Genomic DNA, 16449 nt, shown 5'->3' with positions numbered 1-16449 from the left:
TAATAGCTTTCTGTGTATATTTGTATTTTACAACCTATTTTGGAAAGTGGATACAGCTGTAAACATCTGTCTGCAGGTGTGTACCATACCTGCCCATACTGGTTCATATCTTTATTCTGAGTCTCCTGCAGAGCTGCCACGGTGGCTGTTGCTGTGGCTGTTGCTGTAGCAGCGGCGGCAGCGACAGCAGCCGCTGCAGCGGCGGCAGCTGGCTGTGCGAAGTCACCAGGAGGACGGGTATGGGAGGTCATCCCCATACCTCCTGGAGGGGGGTTTGGGCCTCCAGAATAACTGTAAAAAAATCACAGAACACATGTTTTAATCATTATAGTAAATTTTATTGCTTTCATTTTAAAAAAAAAAGAAGTTGAAAAAAAGAGTTGTATCCAGGCTCTTACCTCCCGCTGTATCCCCCAGGACCTCCAGGGTAGCCAGGTCTGCCGTACATGCCCGGCTGCATGTATGGCTGGTTGGAGCCTCCTTTTGTGGGGAACTGTTGCTGCTGAGTACTGAACTGGGGTGAGTTGAGCCCTGCTGCACTGGCAGACATACCCGATGCCATAGGGTTACCCCCAGGATTCATGGGGTTATTGTTGTTAGCCATTGGGTTACCCAGCACCTGGATTTAACAAAGCATCATACAGAAAAATAAGTACCAATTTGAGACAAAGACAAATCTTCAGAGTGATCCTCATCTGATTATGTATAAGAAGTGATGTAAATACAGACTGAAGACTGTTCCTGCAAGGACGTACCTGACTCTGCGATGTATTAGTCACGCCCCACACTGTTGTAACCACAGACAATGACCCAGGGGGCTGGTTAGTGTTTTGTTGCCAGGGGACAGAGTCATAGGGAAAGGATCCATCACTGGAAAGAAGATCAAAACACAAACATGTGCCTAATGTCACTTGAAGTTTCAACTGGCTGAGGAAAGAGCCAATAGAAAGCCAACAGAGTTGCATATCCGTCCAAAAATGTGAATAATTTGGGATTTTTTTCTTGCCAAAGTGTTAGGCAATTTGAAATGTTTGGCATTCAATTTCAAAACATGTTTTCAGCCAGGATATGTGCTAATGGCTGCAGAGTGAGATGAGTAAATGAGCTGAAAAGGGTGCATGCCCACACACACCAGTAAAAACCCAATATGAGAAAATTATTTCTTTGAGTTGCTGAAAAATCGTTGGATATGAATCGTTTGAGTGCAGCTGGAATGTTTAGCACTACGATTTAAAACAAATAACAGGGCAATATATGAGAGTCGGTTACATATAATAAACAAGCTAAATCCTCATGGGAAGAGGCAAGTGGCCAGTGGAGTGGGAAGAAACTGCTGTTTTTGGAGAGCAGCTTGTTTTTACTCAGAGGTTAGCACTTGGAATGAACGACATGTTCAATATTTCCCCATAAAGGCACAACATTATCCCAAGCTCCTCGGCAGAAGCAAACAGGACTCTCAGCTAAATCCAGGCTTTCTTCGAGAGAGAGAGAGAGCGAGCGAGAGAGCGAGAGAGCGAGGCATGAGCACACGATGTTCTCCAAAAACATTACTTCACAGCTCTCTTCCCTGTCGGTTTGTTCCTCCACCCCAAATAACCTCATCTCCCCTCAAAGTAATTCTGGCTCTTCTCCAAACAATGGAAATCCTCTGTGTCTGAGCGTGTGAATTACATAAGCACTGAATTCATGATAATAGCTTAATAAAGACTGACCCACTATTGCACCCTGTCTCTCAAAACACTACAGTGAACCTTTAATGAACTAGTCGTTTAGAATTTGTGAGAATGCCTGATCTAAAAATACTTTTAGGGGGAAAAAGCAGGGATGGCAAATTCTACCTTGAAAAAGCTCCAGGAATATAATTAGAAATGACTCATTGTTATAAATAATGTAAAATAATTAACCGCATGCATTATACTGTTAGGTCACTGTGTAATGTTTTTGATAGAAACCATATGACTGAAACTACAAAGTACAAAAAACAAATTAGGCATGCAATTAATACTACTTTTTTTGAGACACGGTTGTTATTGAGGCTGTGGGTTGTTCAAGTCCAAAAGAAAAACACTGCAAACCATAGTCAAAAAAACATAAATACCAGAAAAAAAGCCCACTGAAATTCAACACATTTATCCAAAAGTAAAGTAGTCTATTAAAAGGCTTAAGTTGACCTCTTTCAGATGACTGTCTGTGGCAGCACACTGCTGACAGATGGCACAGATAGGCTTGTATCAGCCTAAGTGACTGTAACTAGTGGTATTAAAATTAACATGTGTGTCCGATGTGCACATTCAGTGGGGGAAAACAAGGGGGAAATGGGTAGAAACAGCTATGCTAACATGCTAACCCAATTTGTTCTTAGTTGTCCTTGATGCTAATATTTTAACTTTTTTTTTTTTTTTAAACACACATTGTGAGATGGAAAAAAGTAACCTTGACTCATGTGACAGGAGACGTAGCTGAAACTCCTCACTGACCTGTGTGTGAGGCCGGGCTTCATGCTGTTCATGCTGGGCTGCATGGGGACTTTTCCCTGCGATTCGTTCTGCCTGCTCTTCTGGTGACGCAGCAGGAGGAGACGACCCAGCTCCTCGCACCACGACGACAGCAGGGCTGCGAGGGAAAACACACAGAAATACACACACACACACACACGTGTTAAGTCTCCTCCTCAGCGCACACACACACATATATGCCTGGTGTGTATTTATGGTGAATGTTTAAGGTCCTATGAGTGAATGATCACATATAAATCACATTTTATTGCTTTCAACTTAAGTTATATCACACTTTTAAATGAATAGCTGTCACTTTTCAACAGTGCAGTACACTGAATTGCACTGCACGCTGTGTCCAGAGCCTGAAGATATTGCTACAGCCTCCAGGGGGCGGCCTAACTCAATAAACCTCCATTGATTATTTGCCTGTGTGGATTTCACAGCAGCTATAACGCTACCTGCAGTGTAAAATATAAACTGAAATCTATCTACAGCACAAAGGGACCTCCCTGTTTTTTCTGCCATAGAGAGCGAAAGGCTGAAATGGAGCGTGAGAGGCAGACAGAGACAAAGTGATTAGGGTTGCAGATATCATCTATGTAGGAAGTAAGAAACGGTGATATCTTCACTCACTTCCACTCACCACCCACTACTTTATTCTTCTCCTCACTTCCCGTGTCATCTCATATCTCTAAGGACTCATCAGACTGCGCAGCCTTCTCATCCTCTTAACGAAGAGTTGAGATATTGTTTTTTTTCTCCTTGTGCCGGTTTTATTTATTTTTTTTGTCCGATGCCAATCAACTTGTCTTTTTTTTGAGTCAATCTGTGTTTTTTGGCTTGTTTAAAACACACTTCCTCTTGATTGTAGAAAGCTGTTAAGTCGAACTTCAATTTAAAAAAAGAAAGGTCGTCGCGTTCAGTACTTACTTAGATAATTTAACGTGCTATTTTAAGCCTTGTGGACCCAGATACACCAGCGTTTACTGTAGGTAATGCTGTTAACAGGTTTGGGGCTTCGAGATGTAGAGCTTTGAAATCAACCTGAACAAATCTTGCGTTTGAGGTTTAAGCAGTTTGCAGCGAATGTCTGCCTTGCAAATTAAACACAAATAAAAACATGGCTGTAAATGGAAAAATGAACCAATTATTGTGATATTGAAATCGAAACCTTGTTTTATATTTCGCCACCTGTACCCTGTATGTCACACAATATACCACATCTGACTTTGCTTCAGCTAATAATGTATGATATTTTCAGAGTGATTCATATCTAAAGTGAAAAGTGACTATTTACAAAGACAAATGAAAAGGACAAGAGAGAGGGCATGGAAAAGAATGAAGAGAGAAAAAAAAAAGCAGAAGAGTGGAACATTTTCTTCTAGAGGGTGGAGAGAACCAAGCCTCCTAGTTAAAGAGGAATTATTCCACCCTGCCATTACAGAGAGCTTATCTCCCCACTAAATCACCACCTCCACACTGAGGGACTGTCTCTTCAACTGGCAACCCACCATTTAGACCTAAAGATCAGCTCCAAGCGCAAGTGATGGAGCCGCTATGAGAGAGAGAGAGAGAGAAAGAGAGAGGCAGTGGAGGAAAGAGAGCTGTGGTGACTTATCATATCAGTGTGACTACGAGCCACCGAATCTAACAAGCTGCCAAGGCCAGAAGTCATTCATAATAGAGCGAGGGTCTGCTCTGGGCACCGCACATATTTAGCAAGCTTAGTACAGTACATGACCTTGTTTTCACCTCGCAGTCCCCTGTGTTAAAACCCCTGCCAACACCATCACATACCCTCGACTACGCTACCTCACTGCTCCCACTTTATCTGTTTACGCTGCACATTCCTCTCAGTCATTTTATGTTGACAACTTCAGGTTCTACTCTGATGAATCTGTCTAAACTATTATCAATTAAGATGTTTCGCTGACTTCATTAACGGCGAACAAGAGGAGCAGATGCTAAGAGCTCAGATGATCGAGCCGAGCGAGGTCTCTGTCGTGTTACACCTCTCTCGTTTCTCCTCTTTCGTCTTTACGTTTAGTCCCCATTTCATTTACACTAAAGACTACTGAAGGCTGTAACAGCTACCTGGTGGAGACAAGCCAAGGTCAACTACTTAAAGGCTCTTTATTAAAACCTTACTCACACTATATCGTCTTTGCATCAGCGGCTTCCGCAAGTCGTACAGGTCCACAAAACTTTTAACTTCATCAAATAAAACTATGCAGTAAGTGTAAGACGGTAGATGAGGTAAGAATTACATGATACAGAGTTGAATCGCTGTGAACCAAATCCTGTGAAATTCTATTCCAAGATAGATTTACAACATCATAAAATAATAACTTTGGTTCAGCAAATTCTGTAACAGGCGAGATCAAAGAGATAGCTTAGTTTGGAGGGGTGGCGGGGGGAAATGGTGCTACTTTTTCTCCTCACACACAGACGCTGGTGGATGTTTTTCTTAACGTCTCCGCATGCAGCTTGAATGTTAAATGGTGAGTGTATCTTAGCTTTGCCCAAACACTGGATATCTAGAGGATCAAGTAGCACCTCTGCTAAATGTCAGTGCTATTTGATAATGTGTTGACATGCCAGTTTACACTTGGGTGGGAAAGTAAAGCCATTGTAGCTACAGCATGTAACATTAGGCTTATCTGAAGCTTCTGGCGGTGCTGAACGGAGGCACCTTCTCTGCAATAAGGGTTTAATGTTTGTTAGTCTAATATTAACTGTTTTTTTTATTTACAAAAGGTTTTTTTATTTCTTAAGTAAAGACAAAAATGTAACACTTACATTAAAGTTCAGAGCAACTGTCTGCCATTAGGAGCCTGTAAAGACGAATTGGTTGGCAGTTCCATGTAACGTTTGTGTCCTTTTTTTTTAAATACTGAAATTACATCATAGTTTACTTAGACATGCCATCCCTCTTTGGAGAAGTTCAAAGGTTTTTTTCCCCCTCCCTTTAAAAGACGCTGCAACTGATCCCATTCAAATCCACTAATAGAGTTTATCTTGGCTAATCTCACCATTCTTACCTTGAAACTGCAAGCTGAGACAAAGAAAAGCTTTTATGACTGGCTAAGAGGAAAAATGATTTGAAACGGTTCCTCTAACTACATGACTAACAGTACAGTTCCTGCTCTAGGTGACTAATGTCTACAGACTAGAGTGACACTCCTCTGAAAGTTCACTCCGAAGCTGCTATGTTGTGTTGACTTGTTTTCACTGGACTCTGTAATGGGCCTTGACCTCTATGCTGTCTACTACCAGGAGAAAGAGAGTGAGCAAACATACAGTAAGCTGATTTTTCAGGAAACTCTCCAGAAGCCTCTCTGAGCAGCTCGATTTCTTAGAAGCCGCGGCTTTTAATTGAGTAAAGCCAAGAGACATCTGGGCCCTCCTCATCCAGGCTGTATTTAATGCTGTATGGCTGACTGATAGCAGTAGCCCCGGCTCAATCTCACCTCACCTCAGCCCCTCTGGGAGCAGCAGGGAGGGAGAGTAAGCCCTGGTAACAGGCTGCAAGGCCCATTAACTAATGACAGAGTGTGTGTACAAGTCCTCTTTTACAAGGAAACCCCAATGCTAATTACTATGAACTCTGACAGTGCCGTGTGTGTGCAAGCATCTGTGTGTGTCTGTGTGTGGTAAAAGCCTTCTGCTGCCGAGCATATCACTTGCCAGTTAAATCATGACAGATTGCCAACTATCTGATTCCAGGACACTTTAAATGTGTGCACCCCAGCTTAATTCAGTTAGCTGCATGATGCTGACCTCACTTTGTTGATAAACACCTGACACATTTTAAAGGTGCAGTGTGTAAAATTTAGTGGCATCCAGCAGAACAGACTTGGAAGAAATGGAATATAATATTCATAAGTATGTTTTAATTAGTATATAATCACCTGAAAATAAGAATCATTGTGTTTTTGTTACCTTAGAACAAGACCTTTATATCTACATAGGGAGCGGGTCCTCTTCCATGGAGGCTGCCATGTTGCACTGCCTTGTTTCTACAGTAGCCCAGAACGGACAAATCAAACTCTGGCTTTTTGCTGTTTTTGCCAGTTTCGTGGCCACTGTAGGTTCTCCTACACGCTTGGAAGGGAAGGGTGAGGGTAGGGTTAATCAGTTGGTTGCAATCTGGAACCTCACCGCTAGATGCCACTAAATTCTACACGCTGGTCCTTTAAATGTGGATCCCTAAATCTGCCACATGTAGAGTACATTAGGTTGGGGAAAGCGACTGAGAGTCCCTTGCCCCTCTGTGAATAACTGCGGTGCCCTTTAGCAAGGCACTTAACACTCAGATTGCTGTTGCCATGGACAGTTCCCAGGTGTGAATCACTGAACACAATATGCAATGTGACTACACAGAAAGGTTTAGTTTTACCCAGCAATTGCCCATACAGTAGACAAAATAAAACATGAGCTCAAATGGTCTAATTTTGTGCCAGTGCATGTCAAATGCCGGTGATGAAGCGAACTTACAGCCACTGACATGGCAATTTCCCTGGATGCAAACAGATTTTACTCTCCCCTGCACTCAATCAGTAATTTCGTAGCTCAGACATCCTCTGTGCTGAAAGGGCAGCAGAGCTCACCAGAATGGAGCACAGAGCAATTTTAGGATAAAAAGAAAAACAGCTCAGCCATGTCTTAGTGTAAATGTTGGAAATTCCAGGCTATCTACCACTGACTAACTAAATGTGACATTTTAATCGCTTAAATATGACAAATTGTAGGAAATGTGGGTATATGCTACCGTATTCACAACTTAAATATGGATTTATTATTTACTTTTATAAGCAATGTCAAACAGGACAGGTGCCATCCAATTTTTTTTTTATCAATAGCAGAATAGCATTACTCTAGCACATGTTTTACCAAACCCTCGTACTGCTACTATGGAATTTTACAAAAACAATTGCATGTGTCTGTTTCTGCAATTCAAACAGGAAAAATGAGACGCTCCACTGTGGACTGTGAAGAATCACCCTCGCTGACACCTTTATGCATGAGGCCTTCGTCAGATTGCTCCTGAATTTGTTTGGGGAATCAAACACATTGCAGAACCAAAGTAAAAATCAGCGCGAGAGAAGTGTACATGTTTCCATTTACAGCAGACTGCACTACCATATCATGATATTGATATGGTTTCACTGGTATAATGTATTACTGATACGGTATCATGTAGCAGCTATAGGCTTAGCTCTTGTGTTACATTATTAAATCCCATTTTTAAAAAAGGAGACATTACATGTGACTGTTGCACTCTCACGTGTTCGAATGATAATACAAAGCAAGGACTGGCCGCAATGAATGGGGCTGAAGAGGTCTTGCAAAACAGAATGGAAAGATATTTCTTGTAACTGCTGAACAGAGTTAATTTCATTAAGGAAAACCATGACTAAATATGTTCATCAATGACCTCTTTTTCCATGACTAAGACGAGATGTTGATAAGACGGCACCGACGTCATGAAACACTGACTGTGACTATACCAACATGCAATAAACTGTTTTTTTCTAAATTACAATCCAAATGTCATTCTTGTCCATTGGCTGACATGTGCAGCAGTTCTGTTTCCATATCAGAACTATGGCAGCACAATGAGCACAGTGAGGAATACATCAACTATTTTACAGAAAGCAAGTTAATGTAAGTTTGTCATGTACTTTGGGCAACCAAAAAATTGGTTTCAAAATGTTCTATTGTCTGTACAGCTCTCATTATTTTATGATAGTTTTAAAGAGAGTATTGGGCCCCAGCTGTTGAATCATATTGGTTCAAAATAAGTACGCAAATCAAAACATGTTTTAAGTCTGGATGTATTACTTGAATTGAATCTACCAGACCAGATATTTTCTGCAAAGCTGCACTCTTTGTTTTTCATCAGATAATGATAAGATAAAATCTTATGTGAAATAAGTTTGACAAATGACAAAAAATGACAAAAAAATATTGGTTTCCGTTCAACAAGACTGACTGAAATGTTGAATATAATCTAATGGCTAAAAGAGACTAAAATGTCAACAGTCTTCAATAGTTAAGGTTTTCTTTGACTAAGATAAGACTAAAATGCCCAGACTTTTGGTCAACTAAAACATGAAATAAAAACAGGATAAAGTCAACTAAATGTGAGAAAAACTAATAAGGACAGTTGACACAGAACTAAGACTAAATAAAAAAAAAATAGCTGACAAAATTTACACTACTGCTGAACTACTATATTCAGTGTGACTCTGGGATGTCACTGTTCATGCTCCTCTTCCTTTGATACTGACAGTAGTAACTGCAAAATATACACTTGGGGGTTTGGTTATGAAACTGAGTAGGTTGGTTTTCACCGAAGCTTGTCAAGAAGTTTTTTGTCGTATTCAGAGTATGATGTTCAGTGTACGAGAGTCTAAACACATTTGATAAATCCCTACTCTCATACTGTACATCCTCACATCACCTTTGGTCAGGAAATGACCAAAAATCTTGTCTGTAAAGCCAAATTCTTATCACCAGTACATCAGTGTTTGCACTTCTTCCTTTACTTTATAAACAGTATTTTACTCCACAAGCCACACTGGTCCCACCGGGCTTTGATAGAGACATGTAATACTGTGCATGCAGCTCTACTGTAGTTCTGTCGATAAACAACACAGACAAAAGAGGAAATGCTACATGAAAAATTACACTTTCTGAGCATGAACACTGCAGCACTAGACATAGAAGCCTTCTGAGACAATGTGTGGGATGATTCATAAAAAAAAGAAGCAATTTATAAAAAGATATAAGCGGTAGGTCTGTACAACACTGGCAGGTAGGTCTGTGCTGTGTGGGTACAAAATATTATGCAAATGACGAATATGGAGGGGATAGTAAAATCCTGTGAAATAAAAAAAGTCATGCTTTTTGCAGAAGTGTAATGGAAGCCATTTAAGCAGTCAATGATATCCCCCATCCTGCCCCCTCTCTGCTCAGCCAACTTCTTCTAAGTGAAGAGCATATCAAATGGGCTTTAGTCTCAACAGCTTGAAGGCAGAACAACTCAAACATGCCCTGCAGAGACAGCTCTGTCAGAAATCACACTGAACCAAAACCAGGCCTAAAATATAACTAACTACTTACACATATCAGAATATTGCAAATCTAAAATGGTTTCATACTACTTTTTTTTTTTAATCTGCTTTTAATTTTTTATAATTGTTTTGTTTATTTTGCATTGCTAAAACAATGCAGTTTTTTTTTCTACATGGCTGGTTTGACAGATTTTCATTCGAAGCCTCTGGCTAATACACCAGACATGAGCGGACAGAGGGGGGGGAGAGGATGGATGGAAGGATGCTAGACAGCGGACAGGTGGAGATGGAGGGAGTGGGCAGATCCCCTCCTCCCCGGGATGTGTGTGTGGGGTTCACAAGCCAAGAGATGCTGCAGCCCAGAAGAGAGGGTAGCTCTACCTGAGTCACTCTGACATCTCCTGCAGGTGCTGGTTTCTGTGGGGTTCAAATTACACATTTTTAAACGGGGCAGAGTTATCAGAATCAGCATGAACACCAAACATAATGCAGTATGACGGCTGGATCTGACTTAAAAAAGTGCGAAATGTCGAAGCTCGGGTGGGAAATGTGGGGTCTCCTTGTTGCATGTGGCCAAAAACAAATATTATATAGGACACTTTAGTCTATTGCAGTCTGAATTTATTGTGGGACATGTCTAATCGAACTGAGCTTGACTGAGACTCGCTGCTATGATGAACATCTCTTGGCATGGTATTTATAGAAGCTTTTAACGGGTCATTCTTATGAATCAAATACTCTAATGTGTGTGTTATACAAGCAGTCAGAGGGACATCACTAAAAAAGGACGAGCACTAGGACACAAAGGTCATTTGTACAGTATATTATTTATCCATTTAGTTAAAATCTAAAAAATGTGGCGTACACTATTCCCTGCATGGTGTCTTTACATTAAGGCTGTAACTAACATTTATATTCATTATTGATTAATCTGATAAATCATCAAATGGTTGGCATTTTTGCTTGAAAATAACCTTCATTAAATAAATAAATAGCTGCACAGTAATTTCCTTTCGATCGACTTATCTTTGCAGCTCTACGTCACGTAGGTATTTTTTGCATCCTGTGACGCCAGCGCAGCGAGTGACATAACAGACCACATCAGTTAAACAGTTGGCTTTGGGTACATCTGTTATGACAGGGGTTATGGCATTGACCTATGGGTTTGACCTGCATCCTGGCTGCGATATGAAATTCAGGTGGCTGGTATATCTGCGTCAGATGCCGTGCGAGTCAGCGCTTACTGGACACAGACGTAAGCCCCGGCGTCACGACCTTCCACATCTGTACCAGAGAACTGTTGCGACACTCACGATGCCAGATAACATGACTAATAATCTTTCATTTGTGACGAAACCGACTTTACTTAAAGGCACGTAAAAGTTAACAGGGAAGTAACTGTACATATCTGCGCACAGGTACGTACACACAAGCATATGTACAAAAGAAAGAAAAAAGAAAAAAAGTGAAGTAAATATGGAAACTGAGGTCTGTGTTAGTGAGTAAACAAACACAGTCAGTGTCTGGGTTTTGTGAAGATATGCTTATACGGTAAAGCGCCTCGCACGGCTAGAAAGAACATCAGAGAACAGCAAGCTGTGAATGAATTGCTCTTATCAGCCACGCGCAGCTCCCCACCACTGGAGGGGAACTAGTAAATATCACATGCCTAATTATAACCAGACACGCTACTTGTCTCAACTTCCACAATATGTCTTTCATCTCACACTGTTGTTCCTTCAATGAAATCATTAGGGTGAGAAACACAATCAAGAATTCTGAGATTTCCTGGGGCTGCTGTTTCATAATATAAGACTGTGATTAAAAAGTAATGCAATTCCAGCTGTGGCTCTATTACAGGTGAATTAGTTAAAGAAGAACTCATTGATGAGCGGCCATGAGAAGACGTCAAAACACCTTGACTTAAGAGCTGAGGAGATATGAAAGCTATTAACAAGACTGAGGAATCTTATTAGTATTTCTTGGAACACATCCTACAACTCTACTGTATCGCCCGAGGCGCTGAGAACTTCACTCTCGCTGCTATCAATACTTCACATCAGTTTGTCCTACCAGAAATTCCTCTCTGAATTCTCCAGCAACAAATAAAACACAACTTCAGTTGGCCACTTGCTTTCAGTGGGAGGAGGAAGGGATGGGAAGCATGGCAATGATTCACAGAAAAAAGCAGAAACAAATTGCAAAAACTGATGTGGGCCCCCCCTGCATACACCCACCCACCCACCCACATACATACACACACACACACACACACACAGAGTTCAAAGTCAAATGTCATGAATGAGTCACTAAACAGCCTGATGGGAAGTACTCAAGAGTGCAGTCACAGGAGGTCACCGAAGTATAGAGTAAAACGATACAAACAAAGCGTTGGAGCCAGAGAGGAAGGAGGAAGGCCAGAGCGGCTGCATGTGGCCGTGAGGTTGAGGATGCAAACAGTTTCAGCAGTTTACACTCTGCTCAGGCTAACAGGAAGTGCTGCAGCTTCCCCCACAGCTAGCTGGAAGTCGCATTATATTGTGGTGTTTTCTACATGTCGAAGGAAGATTGTGTTATTGTTTTATAGCTGTCGGTTTTAAGGTTAGATTGAACGAGCCTGCAGCAGCATCGCATCACTTTTATTGCCTGACTGGCCTTTATTCGCTCAAGTGAGGGGAAGTGTTGTTTCCCTTTATGAGACGCACCTTTGACAATAAGAAGATAATTCCTATTAGCTTGCTGAAATACATGCTTAAACACCACTAAAGGCTGAAAAAAGCAGGCCTTTGCTGCACTGATCTTGCTGCTTTGTCCTTCCATGACTACACTCCCCCCCCTCCTTCTTCTCCCCCTCCTCCTCCTCTCCTAATGAGTGGACAGGCAGACAGGCTCTGGCTCCAAGCACAGGTCATCAACTTAAAAAAAGAATCCACAGTGGAAAAGTGGGTCATCTTCTCCAGACATAGAAACACGTACACTTGCACCCTTCACACCAACATGGATACATGCTCCTTTAGGTGCCATAAAGTGGGATAAGTTGTTGAACGTCCAGTATGATGCTGCTTTGCCACCTGCACTTATGTAATATTTACTCTTCACATCAACAAGCACGATGGAACTAATTGTGTCATTAAGATATAAAAAAAAATAAACTACACATATGCTTGGTCTTTTATCTTTGTGAGTACTAACTAATTATTTCACAATCAAATCTGACTTCCCTAACCCGAAACATAACCAATTCCTCAAAATTTAACCCCAAAGTAAACTCTCTTAATGCTCAGCCTTCGTACAAAACATAAAGACCGACACATAACCACAACTTCACTTGTAACCCTGACCCACGAAGCCCAGAAATAGTTCAAAAACATATGCTTGTGCACTGTGCACGCAGACACAAACCCACACAGAGTGACCCTTTGACAGAACAGCATGTAGGTCAACCTGTGGTCAGCTGATCCGTTCTGATCCTGTCTTGTGTGAGTGGCCAGTGCTTTGGACTACAGTCACACTAGCACACTAGACACGGCAGAAGTCTGTATTATTTGTGGCCTAATTTGCAGTTTAAAAACAGACACAACAATGTCAAAGCACAGTTGCAATTAATGCTTCTAACTAACACGAAAATAATGCTGCTCCGATTACTGCAATTCAGATGGCCTCTATTAACCCCTGATCCTGCCCTATAACTGCGTATACACACAATAATATACTAGATGGTGTAGTGCAGAGATACACACATGGACAGCCAGTAAAGACACACACACACACACCCACACTTACCCTGAGCCAAGCAAAGTCCCTGCACATCTCATCTCATTCCCTTCATAGCGCAGCGAAAAGACTCAAGTGTCACAAATGCTCCTGTTCCCGCAGAGGCCAGTGGAAACTCTCAAAGCTTTTGCTGCTTCCAAAGCCTTCTGCTTGCACCTTATCACTGTCACTCTCTGCACATATCCCTTACTCTGCTCACCCTTTCTTCCCTTACTTCCTCTCCCCTCTTCTGTCTTCCTCTCTCTTTCTCTTTTGCTCACTCTCTTTCTCCTCCCCTGCTCTCTGATCTGTCTTTTTCCCTTGTCCGGCGTCTGCACAATGCACATCAATTATTCAGAGGCAGTCTCCCGGTTCCTTCTGGCTTATCCAATCAGAGCAGGGCTCTGCACTAATGGGCTCTTGCTGTACCTGCTACCGGCTCCAACACACTCTCGAGACAGCGGGGGAGGGGGGAAGCAAGGGGGAGGGAGGTGGGGGGGGGGGAGAATAGACAGAGGGAGCAGAAGAGACAGAAGGAGGAGGGAGGATGAGAAGGAGAGATAAAGACAGCGAGCCGACGCAGACAAACAGGAGTAGAGATAGAGGAGGCAAGATATTCCAGTGCTTCTCACCTCTGTCGTGAGGTGCTGTTATTAATGTGCCTCGGCTGTCTAGCGCTCCATTGCCCTGTTTCTCTAAGCTGCCATCACACACTTAGACAGTGCACACAGAAATGCACACGTACATAATCTGGCAATGCGACTGCCATTCGTCAAGAAGAGAAAAAAAAAAAAAAAACTCAAACTCAGATTGCAAACTTGCAGAAATGGGTGGAGCTTAATATGCTAGGCAGGCTGGCTGGAAGCCAATGCATGAAAGAGGAAGTGGGGAGCGAAGAAAGTACAAGATGTAAAGATCAATCTATTCAATGACAGACAACTATTAAGTCATCAGCCTTATCACAGAAGCTGATTGGGCAATCTAACCTGACAACGTCACCCTGTCTTCATCAGGGGCCACTTTGTAAATCCAACTAACAAGACACATCAGAGACTAGCAGAAGAATATCTGAGCGCAGCTGAATCAAAGGGGAAGCAGGTTGAGGGTGAATCTGAGTTTATCCTCTAATCGCCTGCCCCTAACATAACCCCCCCCCCCCACCCCCAAAAAAAAAGCAATGTGAGTGAATGAACAGGAAAGACCTAACCTGCCATTGTTGTCACCCCTTACCTAAACGTTGAGATGTGCTGTGGAGACGAAGAGGGGGAAAGCCCACTGGCCTTGTGACAGCAAAGGGAAGTTGTCTTTTGTGCGGCTTTTGTGTGACAGACACACTCAGTCATCAACAGTTTCACAAATATCCCACGCAGAAATGAAACGCTCACAACGGAGGCATTGTTGGGACAGAAATATAACTTGAAAAGGGTGTGTCGCAAACCCCCTGGGGGGATGATGGGTGAGGGGAGATGGTGATGGTTGAGTCCTGAGGTGTGGGTGCCGGATCAGTCAACCCTAAACAAAAGGAGGATTTAAATAATTTGCTCATCCGGTTTTTGACAAGAACAAAGTCTTCTGTGTTTGGAGTACAACTGCAACACCGGTTCAGCTGGGATATTATCAAAATGAATTTACTTGCAACTGTGTAAACCGAACCAATTAAGAAGCGAGTGATAGAGGACCCAATCAGCCAGAGGCTGGAGATGCAGCTACCCTAATAAGTATTTCCCCATGAGCTTTATTTCTATAAATTTAATAGTGAAGTTCTGAAGGTAGTTTTGTGTTGCAAAGGGATTTCATCATCTAAGGCGAACCACTGGAGAGTGTCAGAGGAGAGGCCCGTCTGCTAAAAATAAACTCTGTTTCCTGTTAATAATTCAGTGTGCTGCTCTTACTCAGCAGTAATTAAATATAAAAGTCTGTAAGGTTGATTGGGTCAGTAACAAAGGATGCCTACACCTTCCTCTGGTTCTACACACACAGCTCAAAGATGGAAAGAAAGACAGGGTGAGAAAATCAATCAAGTAAAAGTAAATTGAGACAGATAAGTGGAAGACATGTCAGATTGTTGTAGGCCGAAGGAGGAGAGAGAGAGAGTGAGAGTGTAGGTGTGTGTGTGTACTTACAGGCACTCACACTGTGTGCATTGAGTCTACATAGAGTCTAATGGGAGCACTTACTTACAGTTGTTCATTGTCTTCCACTTTTTTGCTGAATTATGGGAGTTATGGGTTGATGAACTGCTTTGTGTGTGTGTGTTTGTGCGAATGTGTTTTTCACTCATGGGGTGAGTGTTACAGCCACACCCTGGAAGTTTTCTGTCATTGTTGACACAGCAGAGCGGTTGTTTTCCTGATCGCCCTGTGAGTACGCTCTGTTGATTGACCGAACACTGACAATTCTGCAGTTCTCCTGGGACTATTTTTATTATGTCAGGCGTGTGGTGGTGTGGGGATTTACCAACCATCCAGAGCAAAGCTTTCCATCATATTTTCCCTTTAAAAAAAAAAAAAAAAATCATTTTACCTTCACTACTAGAGTTCAAACTTCTGTGTGAATTCTAGCTGTCAGCTGCGAACATGCAATGCCAATATAAACGACTGAATCATTATTCCTTTGAGCAACACGGAGGAACAACAAGCAGCAACCTGCGTCTGACTTAAACATTAAAGCAGGTCTCTAAGAACATAGCTATCATTCCAGGAGCAGCTACCTTTAATCCACAGCGTGTCAAGTCACGTCGTAAAACATAACACACGTTCAAAACAATCTGAGTCACGCTTTCATCTAATTAAAACTGTGCATGAGGGGATATTGTCAATGAGAAGACAGAGAGTGAACGGCAACTGACAATCTGAGAATTTAAGAAAAAAAAAGATAACATCTCATAATTATACATTTTAGGGTTTATTATTGGAGCTTATGCTTCAGAAAGAAAGAGGACAAAGTGCTGTGAGCTTGGTGACAGAGTGTGGCACATTCACTGAGGAAGGAAACAGTAAAACCCTGGATAGATTATGTAGTTAATCTGATTTGTGGTCTGCTGAACTTCACAGTCGACCAACAGCTCACAGTCCATTAGGGTCGTGTGTGTTTGTAGGGCAACAGCACACCTATTATCT

General features: G+C 42.0%; 1 protein-coding gene across 8 annotated transcripts in view; it reads right to left on the bottom strand.

Moving 5' to 3' along the window:
* Nucleotides 1-16449, bottom strand: part of zmiz1a (zinc finger, MIZ-type containing 1a) — a 104162-nt gene that overhangs the window by 8840 nt on the left and 78873 nt on the right. For 5 of the 8 annotated variants that reach the window (XM_044372554.1, XM_044372553.1, XM_044372559.1 and 2 more), the window contains 5 exons: nucleotides 9959-9994; nucleotides 2478-2613; nucleotides 756-870; nucleotides 399-619; nucleotides 90-291 (listed from right to left, as the gene is read on the bottom strand). In XM_044372554.1, the coding sequence (XP_044228489.1) occupies nucleotides 90-291; nucleotides 399-619; nucleotides 756-870; nucleotides 2478-2613; nucleotides 9959-9994 (710 nt within the window). Of the gene's footprint in view, nucleotides 1-89; nucleotides 292-398; nucleotides 620-755; nucleotides 871-2477; nucleotides 2614-9958; nucleotides 9995-13360; nucleotides 13741-16449 lie in introns of those variants that run through there. The other 3 variants (XM_044372558.1, XM_044372561.1, XM_044372560.1) reach the window with 2 other exon arrangements.

The sequence above is a fragment of the Thunnus albacares genome, chromosome 14 (assembly GCF_914725855.1).
Source record: "Thunnus albacares chromosome 14, fThuAlb1.1, whole genome shotgun sequence".
Lineage (NCBI taxonomy): Eukaryota > Metazoa > Chordata > Actinopteri > Scombriformes > Scombridae > Thunnus > Thunnus albacares.
The sequence above is the reverse complement of the archived record's forward strand: the minus strand, read 5'-3'. Positions and strand labels throughout refer to the sequence as shown.